The 20380-nt window shown below is 44.4% G+C and overlaps 1 protein-coding gene across 1 annotated transcript; it reads right to left on the bottom strand.

The window, feature by feature from the left end:
• Positions 1–13527: 13527 nt before the first annotated feature.
• Positions 13528–16204, bottom strand: LOC142150341 (E3 ubiquitin/ISG15 ligase TRIM25-like). The gene is made up of 2 exons (XM_075205539.1): positions 15420–16204; positions 13528–15256 (listed from the first exon to the last, which is right to left on the bottom strand). Exons 1-2 carry the CDS (start codon positions 16201–16203, stop codon positions 14133–14135), a joined length of 1908 nt encoding a protein of 635 aa, XP_075061640.1. The 5' UTR covers position 16204; the 3' UTR covers positions 13528–14132.
• Between the last annotated feature and the right edge of the window lie 4176 nt (positions 16205–20380).

Raw genomic sequence — 20380 nt, 5'->3', positions numbered from 1 at the left:
TGTTTAGATCTGAAAGAGGCTTGCTTGAGGGCAACATGCACCTTCTCCCAAATCCGAGTGAGGTGAATGGCAGTACTGTGAACATAAGACGAACTTGAGGGCACTACAGAGGCCCAGGAGTTGGCCCGAATATGGAACCTGAAGTTGCATAAAAAAGGAGACACAAGTGTAGATGAGTGGCAGGCATTATTGTAGGTGAATTCTGCCCATGGGAGGAGGGTAACTGTAATGCTCTTACTTGTTTGCCGTTCCAGTGCTGTCTCTCAGTGCCGCGATCGGCACATCTGGGTCAGCGGTCACATGACTCGGCTGCCCGGCGGACTGTCTGAATTATCTTACCAAGGTAATTGCTTTTCCTGGGATATATCCTCCCGGGAACCGGATTTCAAATGGTCCCAGATAATTTGAAAGCCATATTGGATTGGCCTCTACCTACTGGCTTGAAAGCCATCCAGCGTTTCCTCGGGTTCTCTATTATAGGCAATTCATCAAGGGGTATTCTACCATCATTTCTGCCATTTCAGCCTTGACTAAGAAGACGGCGAATCCTAAGGTCTTGCCTCCTGAGGCTCTCAAGGCCTTTGACCAGCTGAAAACTGCCTTTTCTTCAGCTCCTATCCTTCGCCAACCAGATCCTCAACTTCCTTTTTTCCTTGTGGTTGATGCCTCTTCCTATGGTACCGGTGCAGTTTTATCTCAACGAGATTCCTCGGGGAAGTTACATCCTTGTGGGTTTTTCTCCCGTAAATTTCTTCCAGCTGAAAGGAATTATGGAATTGGTGATCAAGAACTACTAGCTATTAAGTTAGCACTTTCTGAATGGCGACACCTTCTAGAAGGGCCTCTATTCCCAATAACAATTTATGCAGACCACAAGAACGTTCTATAATCACCGTTCTGCTATATGCTTCAATCCTCGTCAGGCCAGATGGTCCTTGTTCTTTGCAAGATTTTATATTAATTTGACATTTCGGCCTGGATCTAAGAAGGCTGATGCGCTTTCCAGGACTTTCAACTCAGACAATCAAGACTCCCCCGAGGAGATCAAGCCCATTCTGGATCCTAATTGTATGCTAACTTCCACTCCTCTAGAAAGTGTTACTTGCCCACCTGGCAAGACCTTTATCCTACCTCATCTTCGTTCCAAATTATTACGTTGGGCTCATGTCTCCTGTTTTTCAGGCCACGCTGGAGTAAAAAAGACTTGAGAACTTCTCACCCGCTATTATTGGTGGCCAGGTTGCTTAAAGAAGGTCAAGAATTTTGTCTCTACATGTTCAGTCTGCGCCCAACATAAAGGGCATTTTGGTCCACTTATTTCCCTACCCATTCCTTATCTGGGCACAGACGAAAACCAACCTAAAAAGCGCCTCTACCAGTGTCAAGGAGATTTACGATAAAAGAAGGTGTCCAGTTCCTAGTTTAGTTCCTGGAGTTAGAGTCTGGTTGTCTACTAGGAATATTTGCTTAAAGGTTCCCAGTATGAAGTTAGCACCCAAATTTATTGGGCCTTTTCAAATTTCCAATGTCATTAATCTAGTAGCTTTTAGACTGAAGCTTCCTCCTTCTCTGCGGATTCCCAGTGTATTACATATTTTTCTCTTAAAGCCGATTATGCAGAACCAGTTCTCTACTCTTGGGAGATCTCCACCTCCGGTTTATTCCCAAGATGAAGCAGAGTATGAAGTTAAGCAACTTGCTGACTTCCGTAAATCCAGAGATTCTGTACAATTTCTTGTGGACTGGAAAGGCTATGGGCCAGAGGAACGTTCCTGGGTTAAAGCTTCGGATATTCATGCCCCTCGATTGCTTAAAGAGTTTCACAAGAAATTTCCCAGCAAACCCTTTTAGGGTGTCCGGAGTCCACCCTTTCTGCCGGGGCTACTGTAACGCTCTTACCTGTTCCCCGTTCCAGCGCTGTCTCTCAGTGCTGTGATCGGCACTTCCGGGTAGCGGGTCACATGACTCGGCTGCCGGGGCAGTCTGTTTGAATTTTCTCTATATACCCTCGGCACTGACACTTGCTTAGTGTCAGTGCAATTATGTTGCTGAGCGTCTGTGTGTCTTTCTCCCTGTGAGTGAGTACTGCTGCTGGATCCTCTGTACCGTTCCTGGCTTGTCTGACTAGGCTTTGCTGGATCACCTGTGTACCGATCTTGGCTTGTCTGGCTACACTTTGCTGGATCACCTGTGTACCGAACTTGGCTTGTCTGACCACGCTTTGCTGGATCACCTGTGTACCGAACCTGGCTCATCTGACTACGCATTGTCTGACTACCCGTGTACCCGATCCTAACCGGTCAGTAGCTCTATGCTATATTTATTGTACTGGATCCCTGCCAGCCTGTTTATCCGTGTGCATCCATACATCTGACTCCTCCGTCATCTTTATCTCTGCGTTATTCTTTTGGGACGACTATACTTCCTTGAGACCTGTGTTGCTTCCTGAGACAGTCCTGCGAGTTCCTGGCAGCGCAGTCCATCCCGCCTTGCGGCAGATCTTGTCGAACACCAGGGAACTCGTTAGACTCCGCTCCCCTGGTCTACCGATGCCAATCAGGAATAACACAGGCCTTTTCACCTGCAGATCATAACAGTAGCCCAGTTATTGTTGAATTTTGAGACATACAGGCGAAGAAATTGTTCTATGGATTCACCTCCTCCTTACTGGCCTCCCCTGCTCCCACCTTGCCCCCCTCCACTCTATACTCAATGCGGCTGCGAGACTCATCTTCCTCTCACGCCGCGCCTCCTCTGCCTTTCCTCTCTGTCTTTCCTTACACTGGCTCCCCTTCCCCTACAGAATCCTTTTCAAACTCCTCACCACCACTTACAAGGCTCTTTCTCAGTCTACTGCCCCTTACATCTCTAACCTCCTCTCCATTCACACTCCCGCCCGCTCCCTGCGCTCGGCCAATGATCGCCGTCTCTCCACTCTGATCACCTCTTCCCACTCTAGAATCCAAGACTTCTCCCGTGCTGCCCCCCTTCACTGGAACGACCTCCCTCGCTCCATTCGTCTCTCACCCAATCTGTGCTCCTTCAAGCGGGCACTTAAAACTCACCTGTTCCTTAAGGCCTACCAACCATCCACTTAACCTCTCACCTCTTCTGGTTCTCCCCTGCCCACTTTCTCGCTCCCCGTTGCTTCACTGGCTCCCTTTTGTGCCTGACTTTGTTTACCCTCCCTTAGGATGTAAGCTCGAATGAGCAGGGCCCTCTTCCCTCCTGTCTCCATACCTGTTCTGCTCCATCTCTACTGTATCTGCCTGCCTGGAGTTTCTGAAGTACTGGTACTTTGTGTTTATTGTTCTGTACTGTTTTACCCTGTATAGTCTACTGTTTGTACCATGTACGGCGCTGCGGAAACCTTGTGGTGCCTTACAAATAAACGATAATAATAATAATATGGATTGATTTACCCTCTTGGTTTGTTCGTTTGACTGGGTGGTAGGCAGAAGACATACTGAGCTTGATTCCGAGCAGTATACAAATGGATACAGTGTTGATCGGCAGTCTATGAAGCCGGAAGATATGCTGGGTGAACAAAGAAGCTAAGGTTCTAGCACATGGTAGTCCAGTTAATCAGCAGCAGCTACTTATTTAGTGCCACTAATTCCGCAGCGCTGTACAGAGAACTTACTCACATCAGTCCTGCGCCATTGAAGCTTAAAGTCTAAATTCCCTAACATACACACACAGAGACTAGGGTCAATTTGATTGCTGCCAATTAACCTACTAGTTTTTTGTTTTTTTTGGAGTGTGGGAGGAACCCGGAGCACCCAGAGGAAACCCAAGCAAACACGGGAAAACATGCAAACTCCATACAGATAAGGCCATGGTCGGCAATCAAACTTATGACAACAGTGCTGTGAGGCAGAAGTGATAACCACTAAGCCACCGTGGATACATAGGGGATATAATAGCTGTCACACTTCTGGTATTACAAATGGAACCCAATAGTCAGGAAGTTCTGTAGTAAACAAGATTTATTTTGATATAGAAACAAATCTTAAATGTCCAGCAAGCAAGTCCAAAGTATCAACAAGATAAATATCCTCTAGATGTATCAAGGAATTGTATTCCAAATCACAAGGGAGCAAGGTACTGTGGAAGCATCTGGTTCAGACACAAACACAATACTCGAGCAAAGGCTGCATAACAGGAAGTGCCTTTTCTAGGCCCAAACAGGAAATGAGATCCAAGCTGGAATCTTCCTGAGACAGTTCTGGCCATCTTAGATAAGGGCTACTGTAAGGGCAAGTTCATATCAGAGATCCAAGATGGAAACTTAATGAGGCAATCACGGCCATCTTGAATGAGGGCAAATCTAAGGGCAAGAATATAACAATAGCTGTACAGGTCACACATAGATATAATATATAATAATGCCGCAGATGGTACAGCTATTACGGGGGACGGACTCACTTAATGGTCCGAACTGGGCCATTTTACTGAATCGGTCCACGGTTACCCAGATGGTGTTGCAGCCGGAGGATCTGGGAAGATCTACAATAAAGTCCATGAATAAGTGCGCCTATGGTCTCACTGGGATGGAAAGAGGCATAACCGGTCCTGCTGGACAACTATGAGAAGATTTGTTGCTGGCGCAGACCTCGCAGGAGAGCACAAACTCGACGTCAACAGAAATGGAAGACCACCACACCACACGGGACAGATTCTCTAAAGTCTTGGAAACTCCAAGATGACCAGAGGTTCTGCAATCATGAGACTCTATGAGAACCGCCCTTTGAATATGGTTTGGAGCGAACAGCCTGCCTACATGATTCTCAGGGGGTGCCAGAAGCTAGAGCTCGTGAAGAGTCGTACCCAGATCCTGAGTGAGGCCAGAAACAATAGAATAAGCTGGAATTATAGACAAAGGATTGGCAGAAGAGAAATGTGTGGCTACAAAGCTCCGGGATAATGCGTCTGCATTGATATTCTTGCAACCCGGTCATTAAGTAATGATGATCTAAAAGCGGGTGAGGAAGAGGGCCCCTCTCTGACTCTGAGGATCCTTTTGAGAAAGAATAGCACCAGCCCCAACGTCTGAAGCCTCCACTTCTATAACAAACAGTTCTGGATTTGGATGCCTGAGGACTTGAGCAGAATAAAAGCGACTTTGAGGGCCTGGAAGGACAACAAAGCCTCAGACGACCAATTAGCCGTGTTTGCACCTTTACTGGTAAGAACTGTAATGGGTGCCACTAGTACAGAAAATGAACGGATGAATCTCCTATAGTACTTAGCGAAGCCTTAAAATCTCTGAGTGGCTTTCAGATTTGTAGGTAGCACCCAATCTTGAATTTCCTGCACCTTGCAGGGATCCATAGAGAAACCACTAGGGGAGATGACATATCCCAGGTACATGACTTACCTGGGAAAGCCTTCTACATGGTACATAGAAGCATACTTACATTACCCCCTTAACAACAGCGATAATACTGTCACCATGGTGAATTACGTCATGAAGTAGAGTCGGCTTAGCTGATCGTCCTTGGTTTATGTCGCTTTTAAGAGAGTAGTCGACATCGGTGATCGTCGGGAAGGAGCCCTTTGGAGTCATCTTGTCGTGGTAAGTGTTGTCGGGGTACTCGGCATCGATATGCCGTACCCCACCCATACACTGATTTATCTAAAAATATAACTATGATATAGACGTGAGATCAGTTGGGGTTAATAATTATCGCAGAGAGGAGAGTTAAGTAACGTGAGAAGTGGGCCAGCAGAAATATACAGTATATACTGTTGTCTCAATTGATAAACCTCTCTGATCGAGCTGTAGTTCTCCCAACTGCCAATTGTACAACTATGTAAAACTACCCCTGAAGTTTTTAAGGGGAATGTCCATCCAAGGATCTCTGTAGTGGCTGGTACTTGTAGTGCAGCAGGAGTTACAAGTACTTGATATAGAAGCTAGATTTCTTTCTAACTCAAACTTATTGTATTGTCATTTATTATATGTTTAAGTTGACCTGTTTTGTGTTTAAATATGATATATTTTGTAATATTTGCACTGTTTATATTTAAGTTTTATGTAGTATTACTGTGTTACACTATATAACTCATAAATGGGTTCACAATGACCATTAACAGTGCAGGTTTTGCTGAATTACAGTGATGGCCAAAAGTTTTGAGAATGACACAAATATTATTTTTCAGAAAGTCTGCTGCCTCAGTTTTTATGACGGCAATTTGCATACAATCCAGAATGCCATGAAGAGTGATCAGATGAATTGCAATTAATTTCAAAGTCCCTCTTTGCCATGACAATGAACTTTATCCCAAAAACAACAGTTCCACTGCATTTCAGCCCTGTCACAAATAGACCAGCTAACATAAGGTCAGTGATTCTCTCAATAACACAGGAGAGAGTGTTGACGAGGACAAGGCTGGAGATCACTCTGTCATGCTGATTGAGTTAGAATAACAGACTGAAAACCTTAAAAGGAGGGTGGTGCTTGAAATCATTGTTCTTTCTCTGTTAACCACGGTTATCTGCAAGGAATCACGTGCAGTCATCATTGCTTTGCACAAATAGAGCTTCACAGGCAAAGATATTGCTGCTAGTTAGATTGCACTTAAGTCAACCATTTATCGGATCATCAAGAACTTCAAGGAGAGAGGTTCATTAGTTGTGAAGAAGGCTGCAGGGCGCCCAAGAACGTCCAGCAACAGCCAGGACCGTCTCCTAAAGTTGATTAAGCTGCAGGATCGGGGCACCACCAGTGCAGAGCTTGCTCAGGATTGGAAGCAGGCAGGTGTGAATGCATCTGCATGCACAGTGAGGTGAAGACTTTTGGATGTTGGCCTGGTGTCAAGAAGGCCAGCGAAGAAGCCACTACTCTCCAGGAAAAATATCAGGGACAGACTCATATTCTGCAAAAGGTACAGGGATTGGACTGCTGAGGACTGGAGTAAAGTAATTTTCTCTGATAAATCCCCTTTCAGATTGTTTGGGGCATCTGCAAAAATGCTTGTCCGGAGAGGGAAAGGTGAGCGCTATCATCAGTCCTGTGTCATGCCAACAGTAAAGCATCCTGAGACCATTAATGTGTGGGGTTGCTTCTCAGCCAAGGGAGTGGGCTCACTCACAATTTTGCCTAAGAACACAGCCATGAATAAAGAATGGTACCAAAACATCCTCCAAGAGCAACTTCTCCCAACCAGCCAAGAACAGTTTGGTGAGGAACAATGCCTTTTCCAGCATGATGGAGCCCGGTGCCATAAGGCAAAAGTGATAACTAAGTGCTTCGGGGATCAGAACATCGAAATTTTGGGTCCATGGACAGGAAACTCCCCAGACCTTAATCCCATTGAGAACTTGTGGTCAATCCTCAACAAACAAATTCTGACAAACTCCAAGCATTGGTTAGGCAAGAATGAGTTGCCATCAGTCAGTATGTGGCCCAGAAGTCGATTGACTGGTCACCTTTGGCTAAGTGTTATATACAGGTCATGGAAATCTGAGGTGATTTCTAATTTGCATCAAATTTATAATAGGTTGTGCGCTTATTCCCTATAATATACAAGTCCTTATGTACACTGACATAATGACATCGGATCTTACAGGTAATGCAGATGTTATTTACAGATTTTATACATATAATAGCATTACTTGTGCATATGTACTGAATAAATTCAGAATATATCTGTATATTAGGGATGAGAGCTCAGTGTGAAGTGGATATACAATGAATGACTTAAAAATAGAACTGTTGGTTGGAGAAAAGAGATTAGTAGGAGGGGATATTATATGGAATAATGCACCCATTAGTGTAACTTATAAGGATATTAGAATTTACTGAGGAGTTCCATGACCTCAAGGTAGCAGGCTGGGAATCTTTGGCCTAACTCACACTGACCAATGGACAGATTGGGAGGATCAAGTTTTTCCTTAAACTCTGTATTCGGTGCCCTTTGTTTTTATTTCACTGAAGGTTGAAACAAAAACATAATTGCATGTTTTTTTTTCTAGTGCTTTATTTGAGCACAACATTTTACAAACACTTGTGCAAACGGAGACATACTTCCTATTGTGCGTTCCTTTTCTTCTTCCATTTATGGTGATCTACATATGCAGGAACATCAACCTGAGATATTGGAAATTCCGGAAAACTTCTGCCAAAAAATAGGCGTGGCAAAATCTATAGGTGTGTGCCTGTTTTTACCTAGCTAATGAAAATTAGAAAAACTGTTATTTTGAACCCCATCTAACCAGCAGGCTATTCAATGCAGAATCTAGTCTTTGGTGGCTACAATGAAACAGGTGCAAAACAGTCAAGAGCACAACAAAATAAAACCTTAAAAGAGCTTGATTTAAAGAAATGACAGAAGAAGTTTTGGCTGCGCTGACACTTAACCAGGTAATACAAATCACAGAATCTGTATTCAATAGCAATATATTAAAAAAACAAGCATATATAAAATATATGTCATCGACACGCATAAAACCAGCTGGTAATTAAAAGCATGAAGTAACTATTGCGTGAGAACAAACATATAGGGGGGAATTCATTTGGCCGCATTACTGCGCACTACAGTAATCGTGCACATTATTACCGTTACTGCGGTAATTTTTAACGCTGATTTTTGCTCGCAGTTCAGGCAGCCATGAACAGATAACCGGGTTAAAATTACTGTATTAACGGTAATACTGTGCACAGATGCCGTGTTACGTTAGGCAGTAACGCAGCCAGTTAAATTCCCCAGATATATTCTTCTAATGGAGTATTCTGTTACCGATTTATAGCGGTCAAATAGACTCTCAGAAATTCAGAGATATAATCGGGATCTTAAGGAGAAAAAGTACTTGTCTATCAGTGGTTCAATAGGAAAAGATTCAAGTTGAGACGTACGGGTGTTTTCGTGTAGCGTATCTTGCGCATGCCCAGAGACCAAACTTACGTATCTGAATGCAATGGCACAAAATTCATATCATGCATCTGACACTTACGATCCCTAATGACTTGAGGGACGGAACTGGGGAGGGAAGTGCCCGACCAATGTAGAACATGTTAAGTGAAGGCGTGTTCACACAGATGCGGCTAATTCAAATCCTCTGTTTAACGTATCTACGCTTGTTTTACCCCCGTATCTTTTACACCTGCTGTAGGACAGGTGTGAATGCTGGAGAACAGTGATTGATTTGGATAGTCTTTGATTTAAAAATTACACGTAGTAGCTATCACTTAACCTACTAGCATCTTTTTGGAGTGTGGGAGGATACCGGAGAACATACAAACTCCACACAGATAAGGCCACGGTCGGGAATTAAACTTATGACCCCAGTGCTGTGAGGCAGAAGTGCTAACCACTGAGCCACCGTGCTGCCCAGATGATATCTTTCACTTGTAAAACAAACAACCCAAGGCAGTTTGATATTACGGAACCACAATATATAGACGATTAATAATACTAATTTGCACCCCTTGCATTGTAACATGGTTTTGTCCAGGAGACTGAAATAAGAAGTTTCTTAAGTTAAGATCCTTAATGAAACAGGCCGCTGGTGAGAATCTTTTCCACGGACCAGGGGACCGCCCGTGTAGGTACCCCGGGGTAGCACACCCACACCCGGCCTGGAGGTTAGCAGCATTCCAGCCAGGAGTGTAAGCATTGTAATAGCAAAAATCTTGCCTTTCGCTTCCTTGTGCCAGGACTTCCCCTATGTTGTTGCTCCCTGGGGTCTCTGATGTGGGCAGGCTGAACTTGACACTGAATCGCATCCTAGGTCCAACACCCGATATCGTTGGATTGCCAACGGCACTCTCTTATTGACTTGCAAGTCAGAGTGGTTTTCATCAACCACAAGTCACATGGTGAGTTTTCTCCCAAAAACTGACTCCCACACATTAGTTAATAGCCCTGGTGTTAGGGCTTCAAAATTACCCTACACTAACAGTGCCCTTTACCTTATTAGAGAGTGTAATACAAGAAACTAAAGTGAGACTTGCATTCTGTTTTCCCAGCAACCATTTCACTTTATTATCTTTAAAAACATTACAGACATCTGCTGCTTGCAGTATGATATCAGTCTATTTCTGTGGTGTTGGGGACAGAAAGAATTTTTATAGAACCATCCATTCTGTTTGAACTCAGACCATGTTCCACTACTGCCATCTGCTGGTGGAAATTTAGAACACACCTCGACTTTTTTTTTAAATGATAATATAAATCATTAAAACATCAGGGGATTCCTGGCCTTATTATCATTAAATCATAACAGAAACTATCTACAGAGCCTCTTCTGTAACTGACAGACTTTAAGGTCTCCTTTTTTTGAGACAAGTCTTGTGTTGGATCTGACATCTTGTACATTTTTGAGGCCATCATGTCTAAACGGAAAACATAATCCCTCGTAATCTGAAACTGTCCCTGTGTTCACTAAATCTGAAGGGAAGACCAGTAAGCGGGCTGGGGTTACTTCCCCTCTGCATCACTGTGATTCAGACCAAGAAGATGTCAGTTATCTGAGGTACATGGATAGTTATACAAGAAGGAATTAAGATGCTGCAGCGTTTAAGCAGGAACTTACAGAGCTGGGACAAAACGTCTACGATATATATGCCACTTCCAAGAATTTGTGGAGTCTGAACTGACGGACGTTCATAAAGAGCTAGAATTTTAAAGAACAATTGGAAGATCTGGAAAACAGATGTAATAACATTCATATATGCAACATACCCAAATCAGTGGACGCTGCGTCCCTTTCTAAATATATATAAGAATTATTTTGTCAGTGTTTGCCAGATGTTTCACCAAAGAACTTATAACTGGACCAAGCACATAGAGCTCTTCACCTTAAGCTTCCTTAGAACCTTCCTCCTCGGGATGTGATTGTTTGCTTTCACTATTACTGATATAAGGAGCAACTTCTCTCAGCTATCTGAACTCATCCTCCATTGCATACAAAATTGGATCTGCAAATATTTTAGGAAATAAAAGCACACAAAGCTCCAGAAATAAAGTGACCTTTTACATATGATATAAATGCTTGGTGCCCATAAGGTCTACTATAGATGGAGCATTCCTTTCTATCTTTTGGTGATACATGAGTGCCATTTCCACAAGATTAAAACCCTGGAACAGGGAAGGTTCTTCCTTTCGACACTTGGTCTTCTCTCAACACCTTCTCTGCCTGCAACCCCACAGGACACTGCCCCAAAGGTAAGCTGATCCCATAGCTCTACTTAGTCCCTGTGCCCACAATTTGGCACTTGCTCTACTTTAATGTCACTTGCCTTGTTGCCTTTCCCCTCACACTTGTTAATCGATCATTATCAATATTTATTGCAGTGATGGGGTTTTCTTCCTACTATGCTCTGTTTATTCACCCCGTTATCACAAGCGATTGGCCCCCTATGCTTCTTCATACACAAACCCCCTCTGGCGGAATGCTGTGCATAGTACTATAGGCTCCACCTGTTGGTGCTTATCACGCCACTTTTTGGCGTTTAAGATATTGTAGAAGCATTGTACATTTGAGGAGAGTTGAAGCTGTTAACATTTAAGGATAGGAGTTTTAGACTCATGGTGGTTTTCTGGTAAAGGAGTACTGCTTATCTACAAGGAGGTGCAGAGTAAGCACGAGGAAACTGATCCAGATGGGAAGGGGGGTCTGAGAGTAAGCATTAGTACGGGTAAGGAGGGGGGAAGGAGAAGGGACGGGAAATAAGACAACCAGATTGGGAGGGACTGCCTACAGAATTAACAAAGCAGTACATCCTGTGTACTTGGGGATAAAATTAAATCTAAAAACATCTGAAGGCAACATGGCAATGTCTCAGTTTGAGGAGGAGATTAATTAATCAATTAAAGAATTGAGTCATTGATAGACCAGCTATACATCTGAACCTCACCTCAAAGCGACAAATGCTAAAATACAACAGCACTAACTATAGCAAATAAATGGTTGCTACCGACCACCATTTGGCAGATGAATGAAAACCTTAGACATTTTGATCATAACTTGTACCTCCATTCTTTGTTGTTCCACTCTCCTTCCCTAACTTTCTTTCCACAAACGCCCAATTGTTAAATCCCCCAGGGTATGTCCTGCTCTGACCAATGGGCCTGTCTAGCTTCACCAATGGACACATCTAGTGCCACCAAGTGGCGTGATAAGCACCAACAGGTGGAGCCTATAGTACTATGCACAGCATTCCGCCAGAGGGGGTTTGTGTATGAAGAAGCATAGAGGGCCAATCGCTTGTGATAACGGGGTAAATAAACAGAGCATAGTAGGAAGAAAGCACCATCACGGCGATAAATATTGATAATGATCAATTAATTGGCCCTAACTTCTCTAACTATCAAAATCTCTCTATAACATGTTAACAAAAGCAATTTGAACATCCAACAAATTATTAAAAATGTAAATGAAAAATGACTTATATGTAATAGAAACCTTGTGCTGACTCACTTGTGTCACGAGGACCTCATTCTACTTGCTGTTCCCTGATATATGCATGTATTGCCTAGTGCAACTGTGCAAGTCCAGACTTGTGAGCGATGTTGCGTCATCACATGTGCACAGGCCAGCAGTTCGAGACGCAGACCAGAGATCCAGGAGGTTAGCAGACCTCCGTGGGAGGTGTCCCAATATTTCAGGAGATTAGGCAACTATGACACACACAGACACACACACACTCACAGACACACAACACATCAAGAGTTGACTCGCACTGTTAGATTATGTGTGCAGGACAATCTCAGATATTCTGAGGATACGCTGGGGAAACGACTAAGTAACGACTACATTTTATAATTACCAACATTTTTTATCTCTCCTCCCGAAGATCCCGCTGCCAAGTCCGGGGGACGTGGCCTTGTGAATTGCATCATTTAGCCACGCCCCCACTGCTCAGTGTTGCAGTTTGCTGCATAATACAGTAGGGAGTGGGCCAGGGTGACATGATTCACTGTGAATGATGTCATTAAGCCTGCTCCCACCCACTTCACTAGGGAAGTGGACAGGATGCGGGAGGTTGCACTGCTGTCCAGAGAGTCTGGAAGATCTCCTAGAAATTTGGGAGTTTCCTGGACATTTCCAGAAGAGTAGGCAACTATGTATCAGTGTGCTGGAGAGCAGCGGGCATTTTCTGGTAGTACAGATCTATTATCTGAAATATGTTACTTACACTCATTGAAAAAACTGGAGGAAAATCTATGGTGATAGGTTTTTAACAATGCCTGTCCCTGTTTATGAGAGTGACAGACAATTTCTTGTAGTATGGGAGGTACCACAGAGAAGTTTATCTTACCTGCCCGGGAGTCCGGGAGATCTCTCAATATAATTACTATGATCTGAGGACCCCGGAATACAGAGAGGGTCTTCTCTAGCTCCCAGTGTCACAGCTTTACCATAGAGAGATGTTTTATTTCTCTGCCATACAGCCGGATATCCTGCTCAGCCGGGATCAGTACTCCCAGCCTACATGTGTCACTTATGTGTTACATAGATGCTGGGACTTGTAGTACCACAACAGCTACGGAGACACAGACGATTACAATAATGCCAGATTACAGGAACAATTTGTGACATTTATTAACTGCATTACTAACATATAATTGATGAATAATCATTGGACATTAGATTTACATAAAAATATTGTTCTGAGTTTTACACATGATAGTATGAATTATTTATATTTACCATTCCAGGAATACAGATGTTAGATAATGTTCGAAATGAAACACAGCTGCTGCATAATTGGCAACTTTTATGATCAAGTGGTAAGTGCAGGGGAGGGGGCGAAGCACTGCAAATCTGCATAATTCACAGTGAATCACATTATTTTGGCTCCACCTTGTGATGCAATTGTGGTATTTCTCTGCTAGGGGTGGGGCCAATATGATGTGATTCACTGCGAATTGTGTCATTGTCCCACCCACTTCACTAGGAAGAGGGCGGGGTCCGGGGGAAAGGACTGCTCTCCAGGGGGTCTGGGAGAACTACCTGAAATTCAGGCGTCTCCAGGACATATCGGGAGATAGACAAGTATGACCTGCTGGGACATTGTATGCACAAGATTATACACTTATTACTTATACCAGGATCATATTCTTCATATACACAGCTGTAACTCCACCCACTGCTCCATTCTATGGGCTAATTGTTCCACCAATCAGATTTCCCTCCCTGTGATGTCACCGGTCTCTGGAAGGATTTCCCCCAGCTCCTGATTTTCCCCAGATATTTGTATACTACCTTCCCATACACCTAATATAGCATGAAGGGGCTCAGTGAAGGTGGCAGTGACGGTGTGTAAGTGTCTGATCGGGTCACACAGAGAATAAAAGGACAGCTGTCCAGCCTCATAATCCAGATATACCCTCACTGTATCATAGGGAATATTGGAAGATAATTGGATCTCCTCACTGTCATGTATCAGTAAATACTCATCATCTTCCCTAGCCAAACACCAGGACTGGTTATTACATCCAATGTGTGACTGATGTCCTGTCCTGTCTATACTGGGATAACACATCCCTACACTCCAAAGCTCTGATTCCCTAATCTCCACTTCCCAGTAATGTCGCCCTGAGGAAAATCTCCTGGTGCTTATTACCTGAGAATTATCCAGAAATCTCTCAGATGTTTCTGGACGATCCTGTTCTATATCTGACCAGGATGCAGTTTTTTGGTCACCTGATATATGTATATTATTACCAGCTGTGTTTACATCCAGTAAAATGTCTGTAGGTTCCTGCGCATAGACCCATACATTTATACTTGTTATTATATCAGATAACCCCGTGTGTAATGTCTCTGAGATGAGACCCATATCCAGACATTCTACATCATTAACCTGGTTTTCATATCTCGCTCCCTCCTCTGTATCTTCCTCCTCAGTATCACCCTCCTCGGTATCACCCTCCTCAGTATCTTCCTCCTCAGTATCACCCTCCTCAGTATCTTCCTCCTCAGTATCCTCCCACTCAGAATCACCCTCCTCAGTATCTTCCTCCTCAGTATCTCCCTCTTCAGTATCTCCCTCTTCAGTATCTCCCTCTTCAGTATCTCCCTCCTCAGAGAGATTACATGAGTTATCCCTGTGTGATTCCTGTTCTTGTGCGACAGTCACATGATCAGTCATATTACTCAGCTCCTCAGTATCACACAAGTCACCTATGTCTGGATCCTGTAAGACAGTCACCGGATCAGACATGTTGCACAGTTCCTCAATGTGATGCATCTTCCTGAACAGCTCGTCCTTCTTTAACTCCAGCTGATGGATCAGATCAGAGACTGAGGGCTAGATTTACTAAGCTGCGGGTTTGAAAAAGTGGGGATGTTGCCTATAGCAACCAATCAGATTCTAGCTATAATTTTGTAGAAGGTACTAAATAAATGAAAGCTAGAATCTGATTGGTTGCTATAGGCAACATCCCCACTTTTTCAAACCCTCAGCTTAGTAAATCTAGCCCTGAGAGTGAAATGCTCTCTTTTTGCCCAGAGATCTCACTCAGGACTCTCTTCTCTAGGTCATCCAGCTGTCTCCTGATGTCTCTAAACAGGGCAGTCAGTTTCTCTGTTACACCAACTGCTTTTTCCTGATCGTCTCTCCTGCGCTCCTGCAAACTCTGCACTCTTTTCTCAGTCTCCTCTCTCTTTGTGGTCAGTTTCTGCAGAACATTTCTCAGCTTCTCCTTTTTCTTCTCAGAGGCCTCATCCAGCGACTCCATCTGATGTCCTCTGTGTTCCCCAATCAGACAGCAGGAGACACAGATACAGACAGCATCCTCTGTGCAGTAATACTCCAGGATCTTCTTATGCACAGAACAATTTCTCTTCTCCAAGGAAATGGTGGGATTAATTAAGACATGTTCTGCTGACTTGTTGTGTGTCCTCAAATGTATGTCACAGAAAGAAGCTTCACACCTGAGGCAGGTTTTAAGAGCAGGTACTGGAGAGAGGACACAATAAGTGCAAAATACCTCAGTTTCCTCCTCTGGAATAGAACGGACATGTTCTGCTATGTTGCACAGCTTCCTGTTTTTCTCCAGGACAGAACGATCCTGAAACTCTGCTCTGCATTCAGGGCAGCTGTAAACTCCAGACCCCTCCTGTGTATCCAGCACACGATCAATACAGACCCGGCAGAAGTTGTGTCCACACTTCAGTATTACAGGATCTGTATAAATGTTCAGGCAGATGGAACAGTCCAGCTCCTGTCTCAGATCAGCAGACGCCATTGCTGACAGCAGTAGAGAGAAATGAAAGTGAAAGTCTCTGACACTCAGACACCAGTGTGTGTGTTTCACATTCTCAACACAGGGCGAGGCTGAGCTTGTCACTCAGATTATATCTACAGACTCAGTTAAACTAAGTGACACAGCTAATACATTATGGGAAATTGTCTTATTTTGGAAACAGTAAAGGTCGCTGAATAAGCTGAAAATGATTAATTTTGCACATTTACAGGTCTTAAAGAAAACTTTAATAAAAAATAAAGTTAGTTTGGACCTTATTTATCAAACTTCTTCCTACCATGGTGTCATATGCAAGATAGTTACTAGTTATATATGTAGCACCCCCTTTCCTCAGCTAGGGTGTGTGTACTAGTATTTGTGTGTCCTGTATGCAAATTGACTTTTTACCTTGTATTCAGTGTTGTGCAGTGCATCCACCTTAGTCTGGGTAAAGTAGGGTCTGTGTGGGGTAGTGCCCTGAAATGAGCAACACCAGAGGGAGACTAAGGAACCCTCCGCCCCCCTACTTGGGTCCACAGGCACACACAAATGAAATATTATCACCCCAGCCTGATCTTTAGAAGCCACACTGACACGTTTATTAATGAGGCATGGAATTCTAAAGAGATTTTGTTGGATTTATATAAAAAAATAGTGTTAGGCGCCGTCCCCGCACTTTTCTCAGGTGCTGGGGGAACGGACGCCTGTCTCACTTCCTGCTCGCATCCCGTTGCTTGGCAACGGGACGCTCTTCTGGATTTAGGACCCTCGCTGCACGCTCATTTGCATGACAGCCGCATATCGTTGTCTAGCTCGGTTTCTGTCTCAGTCGGCGGTCAGCTGTGCTCTGAACGCCGAAATCACTCCCCTCTTATCAGGACTCACTTCCTCCTATATTAGGATCCCATTTACACCAATGCTTTGCCAGAGTATTGGTTCACCAGCTCCTGTGTTCCTGCTTCCTGTTCCCTGCTTGTCACACGCCGGGTGCGTACCCGATCCCTGGCACTCTTACCTGCCTCTCCGGTCCATCCACTGCATCCTGGCTGCCGCCATCTTCGTTTTGGGTCTGCGCATGCGCAGACCTATCCTATTCATTTTCCCTGCTGCGCTCCTATCGGTTGATGATTTTGGCTCCAAAGTTTAAAAAGGCACTTCCCCTGGATGTATGGTGCCTGTTCTTTTAGTTACCTTCTTGGTGCTAATCGTGGCTCCCCTGTACCTGTTGACCACAGAGCTGACACTCTATTTCTGCACTTCATCTACGCTTCAGTGGAACCTGCTGACTTCAGTGCTGACACTTCCTAGTGTTCCTGCCGCCATCCCAGTGGTAATCTGTCGTCCGCAGAGCTGACACTCTACCTCAGTACTTCACCTCCGTTCCAGTGGTAACACTGCTTACTTCAGAACTGACAATTCCTAGTGTTCCTGCTGCCATCCCAGTGGTAACCTGTCATCCGCAGAGCTGACACTCTACTTCTGCACTTCACCTCCATTCTAGTGGTAACCTGCTGACGTCAGAACTGACACTTCCTAGTGTCCTGGCCACCATTCCAGTGGTAATCTGCCTTCCGAAGAGCTGACTCTCCATCCTGTCTCCACTATCCCAGCGGCACCTGCCTTCTATGCTTCTCCACATGTTGTCTGCCTTTGCTGACCATCTTTTGCAAGTTCCTCTAGGGGTTACGCCTGGTACTCCTAGTTCTTGCAACCCGGTCATTAAGTAATGATGATCTTAAAGAGGGTGAGGAACAGGGCCCATCTAGCTTGCCTGGAGTTCAGAGTTCTAGCAGATTGAATGTATTGGGGATTTTTGTGGTCAGTAAAAATTGTAATCAGATGGAAGCAGCCAGTGACGCCGTTCCTCGAAAGCCCATTTGATGGCTAGTAAGTCTCGGTTGCTTAAATCATAATTTGCTTCTGCAGGGGTAAACTTCCGAGAAAGATAAGCACAGAGGTGCAGTCTCTGATCCTGAGGATCCTTTTGAGAAAGAATAGCACCAGCCCCAGCGTCTGAAGCCTCCACTTCTATAACAAACAGTTCTGGATTCGGATGCCTGAGGACTGGAGCAGAATAAAGGCATCTTTGAGGGCCTGGAAGGACAACAAAGTCTCAGACGACCAATCAGCCGTGTCCGCACCTTTACTGGTAAGAGCTGTAATGGGTGCCACTAGTACAGAAAATGAACGGATGAATCTCCTATAGTACTTAGCAAAGCCTTAAAATCTCTGAGTGGCTTTCAGATTTGTAGGTAGCACCCAATCTTAAATTTCTTGCACCTTGTAGGGATTCGGAGTCATCTTGTCGTGGTAAGTGTTGTCGGGGTGCTCAGCATCGATATGCCGTACCCCACCCATATACTGATCTATCTCAAAATATAACTATTATATAGACGTGAGATCAGTTGGGGTTAATAATTATGGTAGAGAGGAGAGCTAAGTAACGCAAGAAGTGGGCCAGCAGAAATATACAGTATATACTGTTGTCTCAATTGATAAACCTCTCTGATCGAGCTGTAGTTCTCCCAACTGCCAATTGTACAACTATGTAAAACTACCCCTGAAGTTTTTAAGGGGAATGTCTATCCAAGGATCTCTGTAGTGGCTGGTACTTGTATTGCATCAGGAGTTACAAGTACTTGATATAGAAGCTAGATTTCATTCTACCTCAAACTTATTGTATTGTCATTTATTATATGTTTAAGTTGACCTGTTTTGTGTTTAAATATGATATATTTTGTAATATTTGCACTGTTTATATTTAAGTTTTTATGTAGTATTACTGTGTTACACTGTATAACGCATAAATGGGTTCACAATGACCATGTCACGGGCACTAGGAGTCTTTACCCAGGTATCACCAGGTGATGGACTTACCAGAGCAGTATAGATGGTAATATGGTACTCTGGTAGCGGGGTGATCACGGAACAGGAGACAGCAGATGGTAGAGAATGCTTGTGGAAAGTCTATGACTAGCAGCACTGGTAATATATAGGTAGTAGTACACGAGGAACTGAATGGACAAAGGAAACGTGAGGGTAGTCAGTGGTCTGCGGTAGCAAGTTGTACCACTGCTATAGTGAGGAGGAATGTCCAGAAACAACCAGGAGATGATGAGAGTCAGCGGTCTGCGTTTAGCAAGTTGTACCGCTGTCTAGGTGAAGGAATGGAATCCAGGTGAAGGTATCCGGGGAGTCAGTGGTCTGCGTTAGCAAGTTGTACCACTGCTATGTGAAAGGATACAGGAACAGGTGACACAGGAAACAGGGATCAGTGGTCTGCCTCTAGCAAGTTGTACCACTGAATATATATGTGAGGAGAAGCACGGGGAGAGAAATGCAATGCAGAGTATACACGGGCACACTGAACTTGATCCCACGATGATATGCACAATATAGTAATGACTGAACAGCACTGCACAATAATACAAAGTCACAGGAACTATCCGGGCAAAAGGTAACACAGTCAAATGATGGCAATAGTCTCAGCGGATAGTAAACTCCAGAGGAGAACAACTCAGTCCAGCAAGATATGCAATACACCAGCACAGTCAATGAGAAGTATACATACCGTGGTTCAGGAGAGCAGGCTGTCAGACAGAAGTGCAGGGATACCTGAACGGCTGGAGGCCGGCAGGATACGAAGTCCCAGGAGGGTGGAAGCGGTAATCAAGTAGGTGCAGCGCACGGTAGGTAGACCAGCAGGGATAGAAACAAATACTCAGGAAGCAGTAGTATGTAGAACTGGACACCTGGAGAACACTGAAGAGTAGAGATGGTCTAGACGAGATGACAGCAGCGAGGCGTTGATCCGATGCAGACTGGCGAGTAGACACCGGCAGGAACACTGTAGAAGCACGGAGAGCGGATCAGCTGGCTGCAGACACGAGTAGGACTGAGGAGTAGCAGCCAGCAGGACACTGCAGGTACACGGAGGTAGCGGATAGAAATCAGCAGGTGCAGTCACGATGAAACACGGGAGAGTAGAGCTGAGCTGGAACTGTTGAGCACGGAGAGCAGCGGATAGGAATCAGTTGTAGCAGTCTCGATGAAACACAGGAGAGTTGAAGTGAGTTGATAACTGTAGTGCACGGAGGCAGCGGATAGGAATCAGCTAATACAGTCACGATGAAACACAGGAGAGTTGAAGTGAGTTGATAGCTGTAGTGCACGGAGGCAG

The sequence above is a fragment of the Mixophyes fleayi genome, chromosome 4 (assembly GCF_038048845.1).
Source record: "Mixophyes fleayi isolate aMixFle1 chromosome 4, aMixFle1.hap1, whole genome shotgun sequence".
Lineage (NCBI taxonomy): Eukaryota > Metazoa > Chordata > Amphibia > Anura > Limnodynastidae > Mixophyes > Mixophyes fleayi.
This window is presented reverse-complemented; position numbering and strand designations above follow the sequence as displayed.

Bases quoted from the DNA above. Each gene is read 5' to 3' on its own strand.
- LOC142150341 (XM_075205539.1), bottom strand. From the start codon at position 16,203: ATGGCGTCTGCTGATCTGAGACAGGAGCTGGACTGTTCCATCTGCCTG. The intron at 15,257-15,419 runs GCTGAGGGTTTG...TCTAGCCCTCAG, and splicing joins CTCAGGGCTAGATTTACTAA to TCTCTGATCTGATCCATCAG.